The 25,900-nt window shown below is 45.6% G+C and overlaps 2 protein-coding genes across 4 annotated transcripts in view; one reads left to right on the top strand and one right to left on the bottom strand.

The window, feature by feature from the left end:
* Nucleotides 1-25,900, bottom strand: part of LOC119552616 (myb-like protein AA) — a 173,079-nt gene that overhangs the window by 117,918 nt on the left and 29,261 nt on the right. For all 3 annotated transcript variants that reach the window (XR_005219722.1, XM_037862279.1, XM_037862280.1), the window contains one exon: nucleotides 11,398-11,436. Coding sequence is in view for 2 of the 3 variants with exons in the window: in XM_037862279.1 (XP_037718207.1) it covers nucleotides 11,398-11,436 (39 nt within the window). In the remaining variant the exon portion in view is untranslated. The remainder of the gene's footprint in view (nucleotides 1-11,397; nucleotides 11,437-25,900) is intronic.
* LOC119552618 (NADH dehydrogenase [ubiquinone] 1 alpha subcomplex subunit 7) lies at nucleotides 22,237-23,068 on the top strand. The gene has a single exon (XM_037862283.1). It carries the CDS (start codon nucleotides 22,296-22,298, stop codon nucleotides 22,734-22,736), a length of 441 nt encoding a protein of 146 aa, XP_037718211.1. The 5' UTR covers nucleotides 22,237-22,295; the 3' UTR covers nucleotides 22,737-23,068.

The raw sequence follows: 25,900 nt of genomic DNA, 5'->3' as shown, positions 1-25,900 counted from the left end.
AGGCAGAAAGGGTTCGTCGTGGGGTGAGGCCCACAACACAACACAACAAAGAAACCAAATTGTCGCCCCAGAAAAAGTCAAGGAAGCAGCGTCCAAATGGCCTGATTTAGTAGTCGCTTGGGGCACCAACTCCGCAGAGGCAACAAAGTATTGGCAGCAACAAAGGAATAAAGCATTTGCGTCTCCATGTGGCAAAGAAAACTAGCGGCAACAAAAACAAAATAAATGTGTAAAAATTGTGTGGCAATAAAATTTGCGTAAATAGTCCAATTTGCATTGAATGTTGCCCTTATTTATGGGGCTATGGCGCAATCAGGCTGCCCTGAAAGTGGGACGGGACTGGAATGGGATGCCTTTGTTGTTGTTTGTTTCCCTGCCAGCGAAGTGTAAATTTGCCAAATTTTGTTAAAAGCAAAATAAATAAAAACTGTATACTATATACGGGCAATAGCTGGAAATGGAAAATGGAAATGGAAATGGGCCTGCGAGGGCACTGGGGACAGTGCCGAATAGGATTCTATTTTTCAGGATTATCAACGGAACATTTTTGGGCTGAAATGGGGCATAACTTGGGGGAGGAGTGGTGTGTGTGTGGAAAACTTCAAGACTAGTCGGATATTGGGGATGAACGGCCACGGGGGATTATGTAATCTTGCGCAATCCACGTAATTAATTCACCAACCAATCAATCCGCAAGCGAAGCTCCCTTTGTTTCGCCGCCAACTTTGGCCAGACGAAAGCACTCGAAACTTTTCACTCACAATGCCCCCAATCAGGTCTCCACCAAGAACAACTGGAACAATTAACAATCGATGCAGCCAATTAACAATTAACAGGCAGCCCGAAATGGAAGCCAAAGAAAGTTGCTGCTGAAAAACTTTGTGGAAAATAAAGCCCTGCGAAGGTACAACTTTTAAACCGATTAACCCAGGCCCAAAGAATTTTATAAATAAATGCCAAGTGGACTATAAATATTTGAAGCCCTCAAAAAATCATCCAAGGACAGACTCATCGATTGATCCTCATTATCAATTCATGACAGCCTGATTCGGTGTTCACACGCACGGCCCAACTGGCAACCACTAATAATAGTCACACTCTTTAAACTGTTCTAGGTTGGACATTCAAATGGCCGCAATTATGGGAACTTAAGTGTGAGGCAAGCACTCTTCATCGAATCGCAGTTCTCCAAGCTCCCTGCCACTTAGGTACACTTTCAAAACTAAGCGCATTAAAACCGCTTGAGGATTGGGTCTGATCCCCGGGACACTCGAACAGATGTCCTGGCATTTGAAATTCACAAAACTAAAAGCACTGGGGAAATGCGAGTGCGAATGCGAATGTGAATGTCAATGCCGCTGACTCATCCTCTTGGCAAAGGACAAACACCTTGTTGTCCTGGCGGATGGCAGTGAAGCTGTCAATGACAGTTGGCTGTTGTCACCCCGGCGCATCCTCTGCAGCCGAGGAATCGCGGAAATTCGCCCAGCTGAGCGAAGACGGCGCAGAAGTTATCCGCGTGAATAATTCCGACCAGGATTAGAGGTGGGAGCGGAGGGGTCCGCTGGCCTCTAATGCATGTTTGGCATTTACATAATTTCCATCGGGGAAGGGTTTGACACGAGGGGTTGCAGGCACTTGACTCGCACCAGCCCGAAATCCCAACCGAGCCAAATATCAATTACAGCCAGCAATCCGAACAACACGGCAAAGGATCGGAGATGACACAACAAGCAAATTAATTGAAATCAATGCAAATGCCCAGGGCCCAGAGGACCTCGCAGGACGCGACTTAAGGGTTGGGTTTTCCATTTCTATGGGCAATCGCATTTGGCAGCGGCTTAAGTCGCGCCCCTTCCGCGTCCGGCCTCCGTTCACCATTGTTGTCAAACATGTCAAAGCAATTGCAAACATTTGGGCTGCCTTTCATTTATTAGCGCGAGTTGAATCAGTTTTATTTTTTCACTCGTTCGCTTGATCTACGGATTCGATTTCGCGGTTTGCTGAGCACCGGCAGCGGAGATAGCGCTCCGATAAGCAGAGTCCTGCCGGCAGTTCGTCCTTGCCAGCGGCGGGCGCTTTCAGTGCAGAGTAACCCATTGGTCGGCGGCTTTTGTGCAATATGTCAGCCTGTTCTGGTGGCTTCTGCGGCCATTCAATGGCTCCACGGGGCATATTGTTACGGAGAGGTCCTTGAACATATGCCGCAATTAAATGTGTCGCCTTTAATTAATGTGCAAGCTCAAAGTCTTGGGCGCCGAAATGGCTGTCGAACAGCACAAGTCTTGGGAATAGTTTTAAAAAATCATTAAAATGTAATTATTTAATTAGATAATCTTATTTATATATTATTTAATTAAAATAAAATAATTTCAAAATCGAACTATTTCCTTCGAGAGCGTTATGCCTTATTTTCGTCGTATTTTTCCAGGGAAAAAGTTTTTTATTTGGGTGCTAGGATCAGAAGTTCTTTATTTGAGCTTTTGAGGATCGGGCGAATAGAGTAGTCAAAGCTAAAGCTTATAAATGTTATATAATCGGCCCCGTTTTGAAACTTAATTGAGCTAAAGGCTTTTGTTTAACCAAACTAAATATTGAAATATTGAAAGAAAAAATGCAAAGTTTGTGTAAATAAAGTATCAAGATAAAAAACACCCCTTAACCAAAGATAATATAAACAACTATTCTACTACAATTCTATGGTCTTTGCCTTAACTGAGTTAGGGGGTCGTGACGATCGCACCTTCAACACACAAAAGTTCTGATATGACATTTTGTGACGAAAAATGCTGTACATAAATGCACCATCTTAAATGTTTTCATATAGAACATAAACATCCGATCAGGGCCGTTTTAAAACATAATCTGGGGGCATATTTAATGACGATTGGGAAAATCTCGAATCCACAGCTTTTAAACTCGCAAACGATATTAAAAAAGACGGACACCCGTTTATGGCAGTATCGACTCATCTAGTGATTCTAATCAAAATATACATATTTATTATGGTCGGACAAGTCTTCTTCTAATATCTCTGCAAGGGTATACTAACCTAGTGAATCGTCTGCAGTAGAATGGCGGATTGAAAATGATCTGATAATAACATTCTTAGCTCTTATTATTGTGGGAATGGTCTGGCAACGCAGAACAGCTGGTCCACAAAAGAGAATTGGAAATCTGACGACGTGGCAAGTCTGCCAAACTTAAAAAGGGAGAAGCATGCGCGAGGACGACAGAAAAGACGTACGAAAAACGACGCTATCGGTGAAAAAGTGAAGACGAACATCTAAGACGCAGACTAATCAGTTTAACTAAACCAACTTATAATACATAAACATTCCTTAATAAAACTTTAATAAATATAATTAAGCAAAAGGGATTGTGTGTAAGTTATTTTGAAACCTAATCACAACTTAGTCCCACATTATTAGTAAATAATATATGTATAAGAAGAGTGGATTATCTTCGGGCTGTTCCAAAAATGAAAAAAGGAAAAACTGTTTTAAACCCGATTTAAAGAAATATACGTATCCACAAGCTGTATTGTTTATTTTTTTACATTGTGCTGGAATATCCTGATCGAGGTAACAATGCCGGTTTTCTTCCACACCATTTACAACCTTGCCTGCGGCTGCCGCACCACTAAAATCGGTCTTTCTGCGCAATGTTTCGTTTTCCTTTCACCAAATATTTTGCGTAATTTCGGAATGCTAATGACTGCATTGCTTCCCTGTCAGACTCGCGAGGCGACCATTGACATATTCCACTCATTAAACCAACATTCATTCACCGATGCCGGGACACAATGGCAGCCAACTCGACTGAAAAGGCACAAAAAGGATCGCCGGCTGCCGTTGCGACTTCGGCGTGCGGATGTATTTGCCAGGCTAATAATAAACACCCAGCCGAAAAAAATGTAAGAAAAAACGGAACGCAGATGATGAATGCGGGGTGCGAGAACAATGGCCACAATGGGAAACAGGATCAAAAATCAGCAACCGGAGAAGCCAGGACCACTATGACGTTCGGGGTGAGTCTTCATTGGGGTGCGGCTTTCGGTCCAGGTCGAACTACCCCGGGGCGGAGATCAAAGCGAGCTGCAACTGCCATTAACATGACCATGTACTTCTTCTTTTTACCGCCGTAGAAACTTATTACAAAAGTTGACATTGTGTCAAACACGGCGTAACGAGCGCGCCACACCTTTCGGCATTCGCAATCCCAATCGCAGCTACGAATCCCGCCGAGCGTCGTGCGGTTCTCGTCGCAATTATTGCGTTTGAATTGTCAACACCCCGTGGAGAGATGGCAGTGGGAATGGGAATGGTGGTCAAAACCGAAATACGCCACGGGTCATGCCGAACCACTCCGACCCCTGCAATCATTTCGCCTGTATATGTGTGTTTTTAACGCGTTGGGTGTCGATTGTTACAATAACATTGCCCAGAGCGCAGATTTGCGCCTCTAACGACGATGATGACACTGGCCATCCCCGATGCCGAGATGACCCGGAGGAGGTGTGGGAGATGTGTCATTACTTTTGGCACTTACTACGTCCATGTGGCTTTTAGCACCTTCTGTAATTTATGACTCCGCTGTGATGGCCCCTGATGGACCTTGATGATGATAATTGGCGTCCGCTTCGGGTTCCGGAGCCTTGTTGCTAAAGGGGGTAGGGGGTTATTACTCCGAGTCTCTGTTGATTTATCCCCACATCGATTTCCATGCATGCGCCATAGTTGGTCCTGTTCATCAGCTTTTAATCCGCACTTTGGAATTGCCCGCAGGAGCTATTGATAGAGCCGCAGTGTAAACCTTCCAACAACAGTTTGTCATAATATACACCGGAAAAAACGCTGGCGCCGAGCTTAAATCGCAAATGAAGAGAGACGGCAGAGTCGCAGGAGCGCAGAGGAGGCGGCCAATAAATCTGATTTATTGGTTTTCAAAACAGATTTTCGGAGCGCAGGGGACCGAGACCACAAAGCGAGTAAATCGAAGGGGATGCAGCCCGCACTCGTCCCGAAATTCGCCATGACACTTGTGGCCAGATGGCCATATGGCCGGAATGCCCGTTGTACGATGTCTGCCAAATCCATCACAAGTGGCGGACGGAGTCCTCGCACTGATGACACAAAGCGCGGAAGGATTAAGCGCCGCAGCGCGGGCGGGGACAATGGAGTTCATCTGGGCCGGAGGATGGTGGCACTTGGTCGGAGCTGGTCGGCAATTTGCCGCTCGTTTAGTTGAGTTGTGCGACGAAAATAGAATAAATGGCACAGATAATGGAAAAAATGGACAGCTGGATGGGACGGGATGAGCGTAAACCGCTGCCCTGGGCAGCAGCCACGTCCGGAGTCCTGCAGCTCCTGGTAATCCGACGATTAATTAAAAACGTTGTCCTCGGTAAAGGGCTTAAAAATTGAAATTGATTGCCAGCGCAGCTCGCCTCGGCTTATGCAAAGTTTTCCGCGACCCTCCGCCGCTTCGGCCTTTCTTTTGCAATTTCGGAAAAGTTCTACCTGCAAATAACAATAAACAGGAATACAATCGCAGTTATTGCTGGCAATGCTCCAGGGAGCCGAAAGTCATCAGCAGCGAACAAACCCATCATCATCGCCACCTGAGCGGGCGCAAAGTCGCTTAACAAGCTCCCGGGAAATCCCTGGGGCCAGTTGCCGGGAAAGTAAGACAAAAGTAAGCGAAATCAGCGAAATCCACTTAGAAAAGTTCACAGGAGCTACAGGCAATTACCTCCGCACAGTTTTTAATTCTAATCAAATTTCCCCTGTTTCTCCGGCGAATATGGTCAGTGGCTAATGGGGAAAATTCACATGCAAATCATCGGGAATCCGCGAACTACCCTTTGCAGAAAGCACACGCGCCGCAGTTTGTCCGGGTATGATTCTCATCGGCCCAACCAACCCACTCGGAATCTGGGAACTATGCTTGCCAGAGGCCCTTTCTCATATCAATTAGTTACAAGCGAGTACACTTGATTCATTAGCGTGATAATTACGACCAGACGGGCAGCCAAAAGGACGATGCTGACGAGAGTTTGACATGATCTTAGCAAAGTTTCCCACGAGAAGCGCCGAAAACAAAGCGAAGGCCAGGCCAACATGCTTTGTCACGATGAGTGGGCGAAAGCCAGGAAGGAGATGGAGATAGAGGACACAGATCCAGCGAATCACAAAAAATAACGTCAACAATTTCGAGCAGGGAAAGTCGAGCAATTAAAGCTTAAGGTTGAAAGTGCAAGCACGGGGAAAGCACAGTTCCGGAAGGGAAAAGTGAAATGACAAAGTCAACAGCCGCGACAACAAATTGCCAAACGAGCGGAGCGTGAAACTCGACTCGGATCTTTGGATCTTCAGGTGGGGTGGTGGATGGAACCGGATGGATGGATGGATGGATGGCCGAGCCACTGCAAAAGAAAATATCCCCTAAGCCAACCGACAATGGAGTGAATCCTTCGGCGCAAACCCTTTTAATTGGAACACAAAGGAAGGCAGGGCAGAAATGCGAAATTCTTTCGCTTTAAAGCGTTGGAATATTGCACAATGGGATGGCTGTGTCTGTTGCCAAGACAATTGATTTCGTCTGCCCCATAACTCATCGCCGGATCACCCGTTCTCCAACCCTTTGACTGCCTGAAATCGACGTTTACTCCCGAGTTTCGATTCGATACGCGATTTGCCTTTGATTTCTATTAAATTATAACTTATGCTCCGCTCGAATCCACCCCTGACCAAGGCCCCTGCAAAACTGTCATATTTACCCTTGCGTTCGTGTGTGCCAGCGCTAATTGCAGTGTGTTCGTAGGTTAGGGCCTTGAGTATTTGCTCAGCAGATTTTGTTGACTGGTTCCCGGTGCGTTGATGATGTGAAGTGATCCAAATTGAAATGTAATTTTGCGCCCAAACAGGAAACGCGATAATCCCCTGGACAAACACCGAGCCAAAGGATTTCGATTCCCATAGTTGGGCCACCTTTGACCCACTTTGCGGCCGAGTCCCGTTGCCATCGATAGAAACGCAATACCCAATTATCACATAACAATTTCCGCTGCAGCTCAAAGAGGGCTCATTTCCCTCCACTCAATCTTTAATTTCCTTCCAATTTATGCTGCAAATCGAGGTCGCATCCCGTTGAAAGGGCCCGGCAGCCAATTTGCCCAGCTCACGATGGGCTGTGTACTAGGATGGGCTCCCCGGGAGTGGAGTTATGTTCGGGTGCTTATTAGATGAAGTCAAGTGCTCAGGACGCATATCAATGGCCTCGGCGCCGGAGTTGGAGCAGCATGAGCAAACAGCCAACGAGCAAGCAAAAAACCGCTTCAAGTGTCAATCAGTGACAACACAGACACCACACACGAGCACCGACGCTCTGGTAAAAGCTAATCGATTTATGCTGTAATATTCAAAAAGTTCCCCATAAGGACCTGGCCCGGAGGACGACCTAATCCAGTGCGACTCCCTTGTGCGCCATCGCCGTTATAATTTCCCATTCCCCGCCCCCAGGATCCCCTGAACCGCCCACCCAGGCCACGTGTTCGCAGAGGATAGATCCTGTTTGGGGCCAGGGGCTCCGGGCCATGTGTGTCCTCGGAGCTGTCGTCTGTTTATCTGCCTGCATTTGTCGCATTAAAATTGAATAAAAAATCAATCTCAATTCTAGCATAATTTGATTCTTGCCTTCGATTATCGGAGCGGTGGGTCGTGAGCTGGGGCAAATGAAAAGCGGAATGCAAAGAAAACAGAAAATAAATAAGTAATAACCTGTGAAGGCCTTTGCCTGTTCGGCGGAGATATTTGTGTGGCGACTTTTTGGGTCTTCGGAGGGGTTTCCATCCCTTTTCATTTCACTTACCCCACTTAGCCCGCCTGAGCTCCCTGAGCCCTCCGAGTGCATTAGCAATCCACTTTTTGCCGGCATCGAATCTCTTACTCGAGCTTAGCACCAAATTCACTTGGCTCAAAGTTTATCCTCCGCCACATGCGGGGGGCTCGCAGGACCTCAACTCCTTCGAGTGCAGCGCTTATTCCAATGCATTTAATAAAGTGTTTATTTCGGTTGCAACAAATTTGCCAGCTCAGTGCGGCGAGCGGAAGACAATGCCAACTGGAAACCTGGGCACGACACAAAGGAAAATTGCTTTTCCGCCGCGCAGACACTGCGGCAGCCACATCCGCACATGGGGAAAATACCTCGCACGCTCCGTGGCAGCGAAAATATGTGGCCATTCGCATCCGCCAGGAAAATGGAGAGACACGCGCTCCTGGCCAAACCATCGAAGTTTTTCCCGATGACGTATGGCCCTGTTCGCAGCCAGAGATGCCCGCGTGCCACGCGGTTTTCCGGGGCTTTCCCGGGGTCTCCCATCCGGAGGATCTTGGATGGGGCCCACTGGCTCACGCTGCCATCTCAAGAAAAACTTTTCACTCCCTGCTGCCAGCATAGTTTTATTTTGTTCGCAACTTGCCTTTTACTTTCCTGCTTTTCTATTTGTCTTTGGTTGAATCCAAACTGCGATTCGGTGGGCGGTCGGCGGAGGGCGGCGAATCGGTTTGAGTGGCACATTATTTGATGATGCTTTCGCGATTTTTTCGCACTTGAATGCCTGATTTTTATTAGTTGAATTCTTTACGGTTTTACTGCGTTCCGCCTGCCAGCGAAAAGTTTCAGTTTCTTTGCTTTTCCGCCAGGGTCTGCGAGGAAAAAGTTTCACGTTCGGAGATTTTGAAATATGGCCGGAGAATCAGCCTGCCCCGATAATCGAAAGTGCCTTTGTCTGGCCCCTGGCTGCCGGTTGATCACTTTTCCCAGCGATTGGGTGTGCGAATCGATGGCTGTAATCACGGCGGAATGGCCCTCTTCTCTCTGGGAAAGGCGACGCGACGACTCGCCGAAAAGCGCAAAATCCTGATGAAGAATGCCAAAAGTAAAACAAACGAAGCGACCGACGAACAAACGGAAATGAAAGTCAATTTGAATACATTACCAATTCTAATTACGATTTTCAAGAACAGCGAACGAGCGGCGGGGTCTGCGGAGGGAGGCAGCCAACTGCGATGGCTTGAATAATATAATATTGGCTGCTGCGGGAGACGTCCTTAGCCAAACCGTCCACTAACAGCCCGGAGAAAGCCACAAGCATCCAAATTGGAATTTCAAAAAAGCGAATGGACAGCAGACGTCCAAGGGGAGGGCGGGGATGGGTGCTCGCTGACCAAAAGATTAGCCAGAAAAGCCGGGGAGAGGAAAAGCTGCGAATTTTCACAGCCAGTGACAGGAAAATGGCGGCCACGAATCGTATTTGAATACATCAGCACTGTTAAATAACCGGGAGCCATGGAGGGGAAATCCGCCCGCGCAGAGTATCTGCGATTCGCCACAGCGCCTTCTTGTCCGCGTCTGGAAGGACTTGGGGTGGGGTCCCTTGTTCGTTGAGATCCGCATTTCGTTATATTAAAAATTCAAATACTTTGCCTTATCGCTTTAGACGCAGCTTAAGCCACCTGCAAGAATCAACACCCCTCAGCGGCCCACCCAATCACTTGACTTTGGGCCCCCAAACACCAAAGTTTGGCTGCTAGACTTGCTTATTATGCAGGTTTTTCCTATTTTTCCCCGGCTCCGCCTGCCAATGCCAAGGTCCTCGTCCCGGAAAGCCATATCATGTGCCTCATGAAAAAATGCCCACGGAAGGCAGACCGAATTAGAAATGAAAATTAAGTAAATATTATAATATGTTGCCACATGGCGGGGAGGGGCAGCTCCCCCGGCGACCACAGCTCCCAGCTCGGATTCGGTTTGGCAAATAAATGATAAGCATTACATTTGATATTCATTATTTGATAACGTGCAGCATGGAATAAAAATAAAAACGCCAGCGGAAATGAAAATGTAGCCCGCGTTTGCATTCCGAACGAGCTCTATTCGCAGGTGGAGCACAGGGGGCAGACAAGATGTCGGATTAAATGTTTGCCTAAGTGAAATATGCTAAATGTTATGATATGTGCGGTTGCCCTTGGCTCCGCGGCTTCTTCCAGTCCATGATTTATGAGATTAAAGTGGGCTTCTTGGGCCGGAGGAGCTGGCAGGGCGAAGCAGGAAAGATGGGTTTTTCTGCCTACGGAATGACTTGCAGCTCATCATGCGCTCCAAGTGTAATTATGAAGGGTTCACCAGACTCCAGCCCCTGCCAGCCGCGTCCATTTATCACATTAGCCGGCTAGACTAATTCTGTTAAAAGCATATGAATGCCCCAAAACGAATCCATTCAATGGCCCCCGAGCATGCAATGAGTATTTCTTTTTGGGCTGAAGTCAAATCGCAACATTCATCAGAATGAAATAAAGACAACAGCCATCGGATGACCGAATGGTGGATAGAGCGCAGCCAAAACTTTTTCCATATATGTATCGATTGACTTCTCACAGAAGACATTCTGTAAATCATTTTTCGGTGTTGGGATGGGAGAGCCAACCTCCTTGGATCGAGACACGAAGAAAAGTAGAGACTCGCTGCGAATCGGCACTCAACTTTATTGCATTTCAGTGATATCCTCGGCGACTCCGCTCCGAAAATGTGATTCGTGGAAAAGCCAAGTGCTGCGGAAAACTGAGGTGGGAAACGCTCCGGTGGAAGCCAAGAGCAGGACTCAGGACCCAGAAGGACGCGTGTGTGCTCGCTTAGCGTGAAATTATGAGCGCCTTTACAGCACTGACAACAGCACGGCGAATGTCAACGACAAGCTTAAGCTGCTTAAAACAAGCCATTGCCTCGAGTGGAAGGGGTTGAGGAAGGGGTAGCGAAGGTGAAAGGTGGCTCGGAAGGGGAGGGAAATGAAAGTGAAAGTGTCAAGGAGGCGGCAAGCGTTTCATAGCCAAATTAAATTGCTCCCTGGAAGGAGTCAAAGGGAAAGCGAAAGGATAATGCGCGCATAAAAACATTTTTAATGAAATCGAGACGACGACTTCCAACGGAGACGGCAGCGTCTAAGACAGTAACAAGTGTGTTTTAATTTAAACCCTGGATTTACCTTGCACAACCCGTTTGTCTACGAGGAAGCAGCAGCGCCGTCGTTCCCCCTCGACTTCGCATTAATTTCATATCCCGCTTGAAATTTTAATTAATTTTCAGCTTGATTGCGTTTTAAAGAGCCGCTTGGTTTATGTTTTGAGGGGCTCGGTGATGTCTTGCGGTTGCCTTGGGCCTGGGAATTTATAGTTATTGCGGCGAGCGGGGTGGAGCAGTGTGTGGGTGGACCTTTGTCTCGGTCGCTTTGACTGAGCAGAACAAATTTCGGTTGCAACCATTACGGACTATTTACATCTCCAGTGGCTTCTTAATTAATTTTTGATCGGAACATAGTGCTGTGCGGAGACTCACCTTTACTCGTGTGCCTGTCCACGCTTGGATCCTTGAGACCTGCAACAGAAGAGAGAAATTTGGTTAGGAATTCTAGTTGGAGTAACATTGTATGTCTGTAAAAACTTCGCGTAGTGTAAGTTTTGATACTAATACCGCTAATTACAACCTTCAAGTAAAGAAAACTTTTCATAAATCTTGACCAACAGAGCTACCCCTTCGAAAAGGCTACCAGAAAATAGTACAAATCACCCAGAAAAAGTATACGAATTGACCAATAAATCGCAGAAAATTAAAGGTGAAGGCAAAATAAGGAAAGGCACAAACGAAACCAAACAGATGGAAGCTATAGATATCCTGGCAAGGCAAGCCTGGTATCTCAACTCTGTAAGCTACTAATTAATTTCTCGCCTCCTAACCGAGCTAGGTCGGAAATGGATTAAAGTTTTTGGGGCGGAAGTTCATTCTTTTCTGCTGCAAAGGCTACTCCGCGAGGGCAAGGTCCTTTCTTTCCCACACAAGTCCTTTATTTTGTCATTGTATCACACAAAAACACCTTTGATGGAGGTAAACTTGTCATGACGATCGCATACCCTCGACAAAATAAATATATATTTTGAATTTTCTATTTTTTCCGATTTAGCTAGATAGCTTAATTAAATGCCAGCGTGCCGAGTAATATAATTTTTCATCGGAACATGTTAAATAAGGATTATGTAGCTTGAAGCTGCAATCACTTTGATCAGGCTATTGCATATAAGATCAAAGTGTTTTAGATTTCCGGAAAAATCCAAAAGAACGTCCAAGAAACCCGAAAACGGATGAGTTATCAACACAAAGAGTTCTTCAGACAGTTCTTGGAAAAAGTAACCATTTGACTTGTTCCCTTTTTAATGCCATTTGGAAAGCAAGGCCTTCCGTTCTAAGCTATAATTTTGTTTAAGCACTCCCTAAGCAGCTTTCGACATTTTTATTTTAATTTCATTCGCCGCGACATTTAATTAATTTTCAGCTATCACCGCAAAGCAGTCGACAGCTCCGCTCTTTGTTCCCTTAGAACGCTCATTCTCTCTCAATTCAGATAATGTCTAGCCAATGGAGGGAAAACATACAACATTTTAAGATTGGATGAACCTTTAATACCCTTTCAATAAAGTTGCATATCAAAAGTTCACAATAATTTATTTTGTACGTAGTAGTTTATTTGATCACACCCAATCATGAAATTGTACAAGAACTGTTCACGAAATGAGTCCAACATTTCACCAAATTGGTTCTGTAGGTCTAGACGTCAAATTTAATAATATTACATTACATTTAGTTTCATTTACATTTAATAATATTACATATATTATGATTTATTTTTTTAGTTTTGTAGCATTTATGAATATTTTATATTTCCAATGATAAACCCCAAAGAGATCCATTCTAAGAGCGATGAAATCGACAACTTGTGATAACAAAAGGTATGTATCCCTCAAAGAAAGGGTGTTTCAGGGCCTTGCTGCACCAAAGTTCAGCCAAATGCTGATGCTCCTTTAAATAATACGCCGGACAAAATTGCAGTCTTATGGGAAAATTCCCCACATGCCGCAGACTTTGCGGTATTGGTCGACCAAAAGCGAAAAACTTGAAATGGGGCTGTTGGGAAGAAGCGGAGCTGGAGATAATGTGGTTAAGGTTTAATTGCAGTTGAGCTGCTAAGGTCAGACGGGGTCTGGTGAGGGCAAATAAACGGGGAAAAGTGGCAAGTAAATAGAGTAAGCGTTTAAAAAACAGTCGAGACGGGTGCGGATTAGGCAGCCGAAGAACACAGCGAGAATTCATAAAAGTGAAGTTGAGTTAATATTCATTAAGAAGTTGCTTAAGTTTTATGGACCTTCAGCCCCAGTCAGCTCCCCAACAAATCTCGATTAATTATGGCCTAGACATCATAAAATTTGATGTTTGCATCTTGTAAATTGTCTCCGGAGCGTGTTAGCAGGATAGGGCCTGTTAAGTAAATTATCACGTCATGCGCCAGGGAGGGATGAGTACGGGGGTACGTCTCCACTATATTCATCCGAAAGTTTTATGTCAGCTACGTGCTCATAAATTTCGAAGCATTTTTTGCCCTCAAACATTTGTGGCCTGAATCATTTTATTGGCGTCTGAAATTAGCAACAACTGGGAATGGGAAACCTGGAGGGCGCAGAACTCAGATGAAAGTGGGGGTGGGGTGGCTGTTGTTGTTGGGTTAATTAGAAAAGTTGCCCATGCTCGAGTTCCACTCCATTCAGGAGTTCATCGAACTGAGCAGCAGCATCGGAGGTTCGCCATTAGCTGCAAGTCCTTCAACAAACTTTAAATATGCATTGCCCTCGCCGGAGGAGTAAGTTGTGCTCACCCAGATTTTACAATCAGCTCATCTCAACTGCAATCACTTAATCGTGCCGTTCCATTTCCCCCGCACCAGCCCACACAACCCTCTAACCAGGCAGTGGGCCCAGGGCAAACATTTTTGAGAGGGCTCTCGCAATCCGCACACTTAAAATATTTACGCAATCAAAATTAATGCAACTGTCATGTTTTCCCTCCCGCAGGCAGGAATCCATCCCTTTTCCCACCCCCTCTACGCCCCTGCCAGAATGCATTTAGCGTTAAATGCAAATACACTTTAGAACTGTAGCCAACCGCTGGCGAGCCCGTTTAACCGCTCCTCCACCCGGCGAACACGTTTAAATTTAAACAGTAAAACCAAACTCATTACCAACAACAAGCGCCGGATTGCCGACCAGTGGTGGATTTTTCTTTTCGAGGCTGTTGGGCGACGAGCCCTGGCAGTACTGGCATCTTAAAGAGACACAAAAAGAACTTAGATGAGTGGAAATTACTCTCCAGGAAAATAGGAAAATCACTGTATAACATGATTTGAATATGCGTCATCTGTAAACTACAGTTTTGGCTTAATTATGGAATTCAGTTAAAAGAATACAAGACTAGAATCAATACACCTAATTCTGACCAAATTAATATTATTTTGCCAATCAAGGAAGAATATTAAAGTATACCAGATTTATATTTGTATGCAATTAAGTATACTAAAGTTTTCGAAAAAGTAATGGAAAGTTAACAGAAGCCTTAAAACTAGCTGGTGATGCTTACACTTATGGATTAAAATAGTATTCAAATAATTTACACAATTTATTGAGGAAATATATTTTAAGATCGAAGTGTGCAAAATGTAAAACCGTTTTATAAGTAAGGCCTCACTTCAACCTCTACCGAGTGAAGTCCGCTCCTGACTTGGGAGGGTGCATCGTTGAAATTACCAAAATGTCCTTTTGCGAAATTTTGTGGACATTGAAAATCGCTTTGATTGAACCGCATGCCAGGCAGACAACAGATACAGTTGCATGTCGATGGGGCGCTGGACAATTGCCACACATAAAACAAACACGAGCCCCTGGTCCTGCGGATCCTGCCACAGCCACTGCGGGAACAACTCCGAAATCCACTCGGCAATTGCAGCTGCAAATGCGCCTCACTGCACTTACAATGCACATCAGGGGAGGCGTGTGGGGGGGGGGGGATACTGTCGGGTCCACAGTCTGTAAATTGTCCAGCGAATGCGGATTGGGAATTGGTTTTATGTCGCTTGCGCCTCAATGGAGATGCATTTTACACTGCCCTGCTAATCTGCGAGCGTGGCGAAAGCGAAAGCAGGCCTGCTCCTCCCGCAGGACCCCATCCTTGCCCGTCCGCCTTTCCCCTTTCCCCGCCACTGGAGGACGCCAGTTGACTTTGAAAATCAATTAACAACATCAAACAGAAGCCGGATGCTGACGTGGACAGCTGTCGGCCAGCCCCAGCCCAAGCGCCTCCCGAGTCCTGATCCTGGCCTCCTCCTGCGGAAAGTGCGTAAATTGCAACTGTAAATCAAATATGACAACGCGAACGGCGGCAAAATCTGCATGTGTGTCAGTCACATTAATTGTCCACGCCCCTTCACGAGGGCTGGTGGGCGTGGGGCGATTGTACTTTATTGTTGTGTTAATGAGTGTGCATAGGCGGCTGCGGAGGGGTGCAGTGAACTGCAGTTCGCTGACGTGACATAAAAATGTGCTACCCGGGCGGGGAGGCGTCGGACATTTAATTAATTGAATAGAAAACTTGCTCAGAATATCGAATATTAATTGGATATTAATAACGTAAATAATTGATGTTCGGTTGAAACATTCTTACCAACACATTCTACCGACCGACTGTTGGAACTGAACCCCCGTCTTTAGGGAAGAAAAAATCTCCCGAGACGAGACGCGACAACAAACAGAAAGCGAAAGACAAACAAGTGATGAGGAAAGCAGGGAAAAGCTTTTAAATCGTGCAGCTCGGCATCATATACTTGCTTGTTAACTTTCGCCAGATATTGATGCAACGTCAACCGGTCGATCAATAAACGGTGGAAGCTCCATCAGAGAACTCTGAGCACTTGCCCCCTAATTCCCCGTTCCCCATCAAATGCAAATTTATGTCGCAATTGAGACTTAAATCTAGCTGTAAAGTACGAGGGGTGGTTCTCCTGCCCCGGATTTTATCCCAATATTTGGCCGTGCCGTTTGCTTTCCATATTGCCTCTCGCTTATGTTTATTAAATATTTATTTTGCGACATTTATTGAACATTTATGCAGAGCAGATACTAAACTCCAAATTCGAGTTCCCAGCCGGGATTTATGGACATTGATGTTAAATTGATGTAGGTTGACCTTGTTCTCCAGCATCCGCCCTGAGTTTTCACTGCTCTTCAGTATGCAAAGTCATGTAGCGAACTCCACTGCGTATCCGTGATATGCATTCCTGGATTTTCCTGGGTCTGGCCTGCACGCCTTCCTTGTGTTTTGCATATTGTTTACATCTTTCGAGTTTCTGTCTTTCCGGCTCCCACTTTGTTTATGCAATCATCCCAGTAGGCGGCTGATACCCGGCTGACCTTTTCACCCCGTCTCCCATCCAGTCCGGTGTGCGGCAATGTCGAATTTATCTCACAGTTACAATATTTAATTTGCTCTTACACAAATTGTTGCCTTTTACGCTTCGTTCTATAACATTTTTTTTTATTAGGCGTCATCAACTGTAGTTGCAGTTATTACGCCAGCTCTTACAGTTCTGATATTTAAAATTTACATTTTTAGTAAAAAGCTAACAATAGTATATTTTCAATACATATTGTACGTTAGTAAATATTTCATTTATTTTCACACATTTTCTTTTATTCTGTAGGGAATGCCACTAATCACTTTTAAATATCATTTTAGGTGTCTAAAAGTAAAAATATATTTTAGGCTAAGAGGTACAATGAATTCATTCAGAAGACAGTCGTCTTTCAGTATTCACTACACACTTTTAGACGCCTAAAGTGTAATTTAAAAGTTTTTTTTAAAACCCTTGTGATTAATGTGGCACAGAATCAAAGTAAGTGTAAGAATCTTAGTGCAATATTTATTTACAAACAACATTTAAAATATTTTTACAGCTATCATACCAACTGCCCATTGATTTACAAACAAGGTGTTAAGTAAACAAAATTTTTCAAAAGCATATTCAAAACTAAACCACTTTAAAAGGTGGCCATGAAAAAAAAGAATATGAATTTTAAAATTGGCCAACAAAGTAACTTTTATTGTCCCTCTTAAATAATTTTCAAGTAAGCAAAAAAATTGATTGATCTCCAAAAATTAAAAAAGTCAAAAAAAAGTTATCATGACACGATTTTTGTTACATAAATAAACTAACATTTTTTTCTCAAGCAAGGAATACAATCCTAAAATTAATTTTCAAGACATTTCTTTTAATATAAATAAACCTAATATTTTTTTCCCAACAGGAAACTGTTGGATGATATACTTCGTGTGTTCAATGCCATCGATTGGGAATTGATTACAGAATTTTAATTTGCTCATTAGTGTTGTACAATTAAGGCAATCAAATGAACTTAATAAATCCTACTATTTGTGTCCGCTCTTACGAGTGAGCACTGTAAGCATACACGTATAGCTTGTGTTCGGTGTCGACTTCATATGCCGAACAGCACCGAAGCAATAGAGAAGCCGGAAACAACGATCAATTTTCGGATTGTTGCCTGTGAGCAGGAAGCACTTCGGTGCCCCAGAACTTTTCCCCCATTTCGGGAGGGACGAACGGCAATCGAGGGCCAGGGCAGGCACCCGGCATATTGCGCAGGTGGAAAATTTATAATTTGCGAAATTGCCACACTCACACACGGCTCACGCACGTTGGCAGCATGTTAAATGGGCATTCAGGGGGACCTGCCCCTTTCCACCTCCTTCCAGGGGATCCAGCCCTGCTGCCTTAAATTATGTTAACCTCAAACGAGACGATCCGGCCTCCGACCCAGCACGACCCGTGTACAAAGTTCGATTTAAGGCCTCGTTTATTTTGCCATCCTCGCAGAGGGCGGCAGTGGAGGGCAGCAGTCTGGTTGCATGTTGCAAAAGTTGTTGCCGTTGCACAACCGCATGCCACAACATGCAGCCTGACTGGACGACCTGCGGGACTGGGGTTACGGCCGGGATCGGGGTGGCGGGGGTCTGGGACTAGGGTTGCGTCTGACATGCCCCACTTGGCAATTGCCAAAACTATTTGTTTACATATTTAGAGCAGGCCAAAGAAGAAAGCCGGCAGGGCATGTTGTCAAGGCATGTTAACTGTGAAATATGCGCATTTAAATGGACATGGCAGGAGGAGGTCCGGGAGAGGAATGCGGAGCAGAGGTGCCCCAGGGAATCATTTGTTAGCACCTACAGAAGGCGGCCACAGGGATATTGGTAGGATAAATACCTCCCCGAATAGATGCCCAGGAGCCACGTATCTATAATCTCGTGGCTCTACCAAAACACCATTAAAAATATACAAAAAAGTACCCCCTACTTTTGTAAGAGTCAAAGCTCATCTCTTCAGACGTAATTAAGCCATTTGCTGCACGTTTTGCCAATTCAAAAATGGTACTTCATGCCCGCTTCCAACCTCCGAACCTCTGGCATCTTCGTCTTATCGCCGCCACCAAATGCAAAGCTGAAGAGGCCGAGGCCTCCTTTGAATCGCCTGATGGGGGAGTAATGTGAACTGCCACATAACGAGGCGTGGTTTCATCCCCCTGCACTGGGGAAGGGGCAGGGAAATGGTGCCCTCTGGGCACTGAATTCACAGAAAAATCACGCGCGCTTATCTGCGCCGAAACCTTAACCAAACCCACGCAATTAACGCCCATTGGGCTGTCAGTATGAAAAATGAGCGATGGGGGAGCCCCCGGGGAATCGCCAAGGAGGCAGTCTTGAGCAACTGCGAAATGATTTGCGAACGACGAGCGGCCGCTATCGAATTCCCGATTCTGAGTTCCGAATTCCGAACGCTCCACTCAACCAATAGCTACAAATTTTAATTGCTTCAGCGATATCTGAACGGCTGGGGGCGTGGCAGGCGCCCCAGAGGAGCAGTCTGCGCCATGGCCATAAGTCGCATTGATAAGGGAGTCACGTTCTGGTACCGGCAAAGGGAAAGACAATGTTGTTGCTGTCTTCATTATCAATGACAGAATAAAGCGGAAGAGGTTGGCGCCGGAAACAATGGTTACTCTTTTATTGCCAGAACCTGTGCCTCTGCCTGTGCCTGTGAGTCAAATTGATAAGATGCTGAAAATGACTGGGAAAACAATAAACGTGGGCATGAAACGAAAAAAGCCAGTGTTCTCTTGCCGGGGAGATGGTTGCGTGGATGGAGGTGTCTCTTTTGAGTGGGGGAATACCAATGGGGCACACAGTTCGCGGTGCATAAACAGAACGTTTGGGACATTTTAATGAGCGGCAGGAGGCGGGCTTCGAGTGCTCGATAGGTTCCCGGCACTCCGTGGGTCTTGGGATAAATTCGAGATGCCCTGAGGTGAAAACTTTTCTGCCGAAAACAATTTAAAGCACTCTCGGAGCAGCGCAAACTTTTTGCCAAGATAACTGGGTAAAGGTTTGGCTAGCCCTGGAGCTGAAATACGAACTGCATCATCGCTTCCACTTTCCAGTCACCGCAACATTGTTACACCTCATGCCTAGTGCTCAGGCTATCCCCAGTGTCATATCTTTAAGTTGACCCATTTGCTGAGTCAGCCAAAGCCGGGAAGGTCCATCGAATCCCCCACCAGTGGCCGGCTAATTTCACAGCCAAGTTAAGAAGCCAAGAACTCGACGGTCATTTAATAAAATTTCATTTCCACCCATCATTTCAACGTCCTAGGGACAAAGACAGCGCTCAGGGAAAGTTGGAGTCCGCTGCAAGTCCCACAATTTTGATGCGCCACAAAATTTTATGAAATACTTGGAGAGCAAATTTTATGTGAGTTGGCGGCGATAAAATTTTAGCGCTAGCAAAAGTCACTGAAGAGCTTCCAGCGGTTTCGCCGGACTCCCCCTCAGCTTCTCTTGTCTTTGGGTCCCCGGGCTCGCCTTTGGCTAATAATACCGGAGCATTTACACCTTTATGGGGCGTACTTAGAAGCGCTTATTTATGCTAATGGCGGAAGTGGGCCAGGGGAGGGCAGGGACTAGGACCTGTCACTAATTCCACCCCGAAGCACTGTAAAAGCTGGTATGCCGAACAACAAGGGATAGTGAGCTTAAGATTTGAGCAGGTAAAGTTGCGAGGATGTGCAGTGCGTATATTTCATCACACCACCCGCAAAGTTTGGGACCACCCTCGCCCCTTGACCTTCCCAGCCCCTTCCGCCTTCTGCAGATCCTGCCCTCGCCCGGCGGACAACGACTTTCGTGCTTCACATTCTTGTCTCGAATGTGTTTGTAATTTCCCTAGAGTGTGTTTGACTTTGACGACTTAAGTTGTAAAACTTTAACATTATCATTTTCACTACGACCAGGCCAGGACCAGGAGTGGAGCACAGGACACGGGCAGATCCTTGGAGCATGTGTGCGCTGCCGGACGAGAGTCTGCTCCTTCAGATGTTTGTCCTGGGCCAGACAGACATTTTGATGATGTTGACCTTCGCTACTTTTACTTTTACTTTCGCCGCACGGCATCGCTTCTCGGCTTCTTTTTAAGTTTTCTGCGACCTCTGGATATTGTTGACATATCGTATTACAAGGAGCAGACGGAGAACCAGCGGTAAGGGCCATCGGAGAACGGGAAAGTTCAGGGAGCGCGCCACTCTTGCCTAACCCTGGCTCGAATTACGAAATCCCAAACCGATATTTTGGTAAATTCTCCTCACATGTGTCAATTAGTTCAATCAAAGGGCGAACACATATCGACCGCATGTACCATCCCCAGATGAACTACCCCAGACTGTCAGCTGCGAATCGAATGTCACTTTAAAGGTTTCTACATAGCCCATTTTTTATGTGGAAAATAATGACAGAAAAAAATAGGTAAATCACGCCTGCAGCGAAATCACCCCTAAAATGATTTGTTTAATATTAAACAAAACCATTAGATTAATGATCCTCGTCTTTTAATTTCACCCAATATAACGCTGGGTTTCTTTGGTTTACATTTATTATCTGTGAATCTTTAAATTTATGTAATTGTTGTTCTTTTCACTTCAACTTTTCTTTTTTTGCCATTCTATAATTAATAAAATGTATTACTTATAAATTATAATCCATTTTTTAGAAATCCAGTCAAGAGGGAGTTGAAATGCTTTATTATTCCATTCCGACTCCTGCTTTATTTCCCACATAAAATGAATGTCCCACATTCGGTTCTAAAATCTTGATAAATCACTTCAAATTATAACTATTGATCCGAGTTTTTCTTTTATATTTACAAATATTCGTTTGCCATATCGTATTTAATAATCTTATTTTTAAGGCATTTTTTCAGACTGTGTCCACAACTCAGTCCAAAGAAAGCTGAAACCCACATTACCACTCCGAATCCAGTTTTTTTTCTCACACATTGAATCAATTTCTCCGGATTCTTCCCTTCCCAGATAAATGTTAACCTGATATTTAGCTCGCCGAGCTTATCGCGAGCGATTTCCGCGTGTGCCGTAAATTGTAATCAAATTGGGAGAGGAGTCAATCTGATTTATGCATTTCCCATAGCCGATGACTCTCCATTCGAGCGTTCGGAACCCGAGGCACAACTACCCCTCACCCAGGAGCTTCGAGGATTTCCCTGGAAAAGCCAAAAGGTAAACACATCAGCAGCGTTCGAAAATTACCGGGCCACCCTTTGACACGCGTCCAAGGAATCTCCGTCTCGCAAGGACATAATCAGCTCGATTTCGTAAATCTCGACAAGCTGCTTATCTGATGCAATGTGAGCGGAGTTTCAAGGATCCGTATCCGTGATTAACATCTCCAGCCCGTGTTCTCAGGCAGAAATCCGGCCGTGGGCTGCTCGGCTGACAGGCTGACAGCCGGACGTGCTGTACCGCTCTAAGTACAGTAAAGCCCGACGCGTGCTCCTGTCAACTGGCGTCACATGGGGGAGGTGGACCAGGGATCTCCGCATTGACTGGCATCGGAAATTGAAGTGTTTTTATTAATTCCAATGCCGACTTTTTGCACTGTCTTCGATGATACTGCGAAAGGTTTTGTTTTTGGCCAAGTGGCCCGATTTCCCCCGCCAGCTTTGTTGCTTTTCTGTGGCCATAATTGAAATTCATCGTTGGCAGATTTCGATGCCGAACTGATTGACAGCTGAGCGCGTGGAAAGATTGACGCTTATTGAATTGAGTCATCCGTCGAGGGGTGGCAACACTTGACTTTTGACGCGGCAAATGTTGCGTCAAGTCGTGTGGAAACAGTGGCAAGGCTTGCTGTGCATAAGCACTCTTCTGCCCACTGACTTTGTAGTCACCTAGGCCTTGTGTCTAAACTCCGATCAACTCGACCAGCCCACTCACAAGCCGGAAATGCCTCCAAAGCCCAAGCACCGCGACGTGGCCGGCTTCCTGAGCCGGGTGCGCAACTTCTTCCTGGGCCGCACCCACAAGACGGCCCTGCGTTTCGCGGACACTGTCTCCCCGAGGACCCAACCGCCCCCGGACATCCCCAAAGGTCCTGCGCAGAGCCTGTTCTCCAACTACTACTACACCAGGGACCCTCGGCGGCTGGTCAAGCCGTCCGTCGACTTAGTCCAGGAGCACAAGCAGATGCTGGCTGCCAAGTTGAAGGCCGAGGAAGCTGCCAAGGCCGCCCAGGCCAAGTCCGGAGATGCCCCCAAGGACGGAGGCCCAGCCCCGCCTGCCAAGTCCTCGGATACCGATGCGGAGGACTGCGATCAGACGGAGGATTCCCGCGCCAAGAAACTTCCCACGCCCGGCAAGGTGCATTCCTGGGAGGGGCCGCGTTAATCGAGTTAATAGTTCCTGTATTGACAATGCGCTGAAAAGAATTGAGTGTTCTGCTAATTGCCTGTTCCTTTGCAAGTGCACTGTGCTATTTACGATGTTAAGCAGGACAATTAAGAGGATTCGCAGTGGAGCAATGCAGCAGGTCGTAAAAATGTAAATCTAATTAGACGTCAAGGGTGAAAATCATTTATGGCACCTGCATGAAAATTTAATTAAGCACACACAATTATCGAAGGCACAAGCTGGGGAGGCGGCGAAGGCGAGGAGCAAAGGGTTCGCTACAGGCCACAACAATAAATTTGCAGGCTTAATAACCTTTAATGCTATCAAAATTTATATTTACAATTTAAAACGAGGCAATTTGCCCGACGTTGAGTGGATTATGGGCCATTGTTAATGATGATTGCAGGTCGATTGTTAATTGTCTGGGCATCACAATTTATGCTGATGACTTTCGCCCATCGATTTATTGATTGGAGTTTGATTTTGGCGCACGGCGCCCAACCCCGCCAAATGCCACTGCCATCATTCAAACAGAGGAGAAAATATAATCAAGTTTTGTGTGCTATGCAAAAAAGTAATATTCTTCCGCGCTAAGGGTGGCGCCCTCGATTTATTGGAATTACCCTTATAAAGCGAAGACCCAGATTGAACTGGGGTTGTACCGCTGGATTGCAAAAGGGTGTCAATTGCCCGGAAACTTCAGACTGTCAAGTCAACATGTTGCCGGGCTCTTCATCCGCCAGCAGTTGGCGAAATATGAGATTCGATCCGGAATGGCACGCTTTATGTATACGACTGTAGTGCGGATTTCTTTTCTTGACTGCGCGTGAGGTGGAGCTGGTTTTTATTGCCTCATATGAATGGGGAAACAGCGCCTAATTTATCCATGAGGTTGTCGCTGCAACTGTTCCACTTTGGAGCCCCAGTGTCGCAATCTGCAATGCTAATTCCCCGACAAAAATTACGCTTGCTGGACGCACTCGAGTAAGCAAATATCCAAAAAATGCGCTGCCCGCAAAGCAAACACTTCCGCACCCTTTCGACCCGCCCTCGAACCCGCATCCCCCGAAATGTCAACCTCTTGGGGAAGGGAAACCGAAAAACTGCCTTTCGGATGACGACAGCTGTGCCGCAGAGTCGCAGAATGTCAAGCCCCGCCGCAAATGCTTCCCAATCAGAGACGCGTAATTAAAATATGTACAAACAGACCGGAGGGAAAACTCTCATGTAAGAAAACACTGAGCAGAGCCAACTTTGTTTGCTTTGCGTGTTTTCCTATAAAACCAAAAGCAAAACCAAAGCAACAAACGCAGCAGCGGCAGCGGGAATCGCGGCCAGGCAATAATAACAAGAAAAACATTTGCATAAAGCAACAAACAGGGAATTGGATGGAGTGGGCCGCAGACGACCAAGGCTTCAAGCGGAAGTTAATGAGAGCTGGGCCTTGGGATGGCATCGTGACACGTAACCACTGATCCCAAAGCAATCCTTAAGTGCAAGGAACAACTTCCAAGGGCCACTAGAAATTATATTTTTTTACAAATAATAATGCAATAATGGGAGGGATATTTCGGTGATCTAAGAGATAATGGGAAAAATTTGTTATATTAAAATTAAATAATAATTAAATATTATTACACTCAAAAATGTAAGACATGAACTCTGTTAGTGAATCATTGATATAAAGAAAATGGTTTTAATAGGACAAATTTATAGGCTAAGAGCAGGGCAAATTTAAGCTAAAATATAATGTGTCATGTTAACTCCAATTTAATAATTCATTGAGAAGCCACTTATAAAACATTGTACTAGCGGCTTGAAACTCGTTTAAATGTAATTTTAGGTGTCTAGAAGTATGCAACAATATACTTTTAGCTCAGAACTACAATGAATTTATTTAGAAACACGACTATTTTTCATTCACTGCATACTTTTAGACACCTAAAGTTACATTTTATAGTGATTTAATAATCCGAGTGTCTTTGTGTAGCACCCCTATGAGATGTCTAAATAGTTAGAAATGAATAATAACTTTTTATCAGTTTACCTAACAGCAATCTTTCTTAGCAATCGATCGTGTCACGGCTCCATCTCAGGGTTTAGGATGGAGGAAAATCTAAAAACTCAAATGCTCCCAAAGCAAAATCACTTCATTAATGCGTCATTTGTAAAGGGAGCCTGGCCAGACTTGGGCTAGGACATCGCCATTCGGCACACACCACTCGCCCTTCGCCATATGCAACATTGGGCCGCTGGCAATACGGAAGTTGTCTCCATGCCGGCCTGAAACTTTGCGCTGAACTTGCCACCGAGTGGAATGGTCCGGGTTGGGGTGACAGTCGTGCAAAAGTTGATTATTTTTTAGCAGGCGTTACGAGGCCGGGAGTCGCGGAGAGTGAGGCTCGCGCCAGTACAGTGAATAATGACTTTTGCCACCGTTCGCCGGGCGAGATGCCTCCGGCCAAGTTTACGTGCTTTTTTTATCTGTCGCCCTCTGTGAATTGGGGAAAGTCCTTAGCTTTTGGTTTCCCGGCTGCCACCACGCCCCACCCGCCCTCTGCTGTTGTCGCAAAGTTATGCAGGCTCATTAAGTTGTTGTACAGTTTAGAGAGAGAAAATTGTCAGCTTGCTTAATTTGCCCGAGTTCGGCTGAGGCCGGAGGAGGAGGACGGGTGGATCCGGGGGAACGGAACTCGAGTATAAACAAAAGACTTCCCGCTCCTTTGTCCTGTCCCTGGTCGGGCTGGTGTGGCAGTAGCTCTGGCGAGTGCTTAATGAAATGAATTTTAAGAGCGAATTTATTATACTTCCCAAAAACGAAATGGAAAGTGCGAGGCGGCCGACCTCTGAACTTAAGTCTCGGCCCAGGAGCGGATGTAATTAAGCTAGGCTTTTCATTCGATTCCACTACCGGTGGAAAGTGCCAATTATGCTTATCTGCCACGACTGTTAGCGCGTGTCACGATTTTGATGGCCTGTCAAGCAAATGTCAAGAAACTAGGTAAGTGGCTACCTCCTAATGACAATCAATGTAGATCGTATCCGATCTCACATAGTTTATCAACTGGACTACTCTTAAATAATTTTTGTAACAAATAATAATACAACCAAAATTATTACAATAGACAAGACAATCTAAAGTGGTATATACTGTCTCACAC

Source organism: Drosophila subpulchrella, chromosome 3L (assembly GCF_014743375.2).
Source record: "Drosophila subpulchrella strain 33 F10 #4 breed RU33 chromosome 3L, RU_Dsub_v1.1 Primary Assembly, whole genome shotgun sequence".
In the NCBI taxonomy this organism is placed as follows: Eukaryota; Metazoa; Arthropoda; class Insecta; order Diptera; family Drosophilidae; genus Drosophila; species Drosophila subpulchrella.
The sequence above is the reverse complement of the archived record's forward strand: the minus strand, read 5'-3'. Positions and strand labels throughout refer to the sequence as shown.

Bases quoted from the DNA above. Each gene is read 5' to 3' on its own strand.
- LOC119552618 (XM_037862283.1), top strand. From the start codon at position 22,296: ATGCCTCCAAAGCCCAAGCACCGCGACGTGGCCGGCTTCCTGAGCCGG.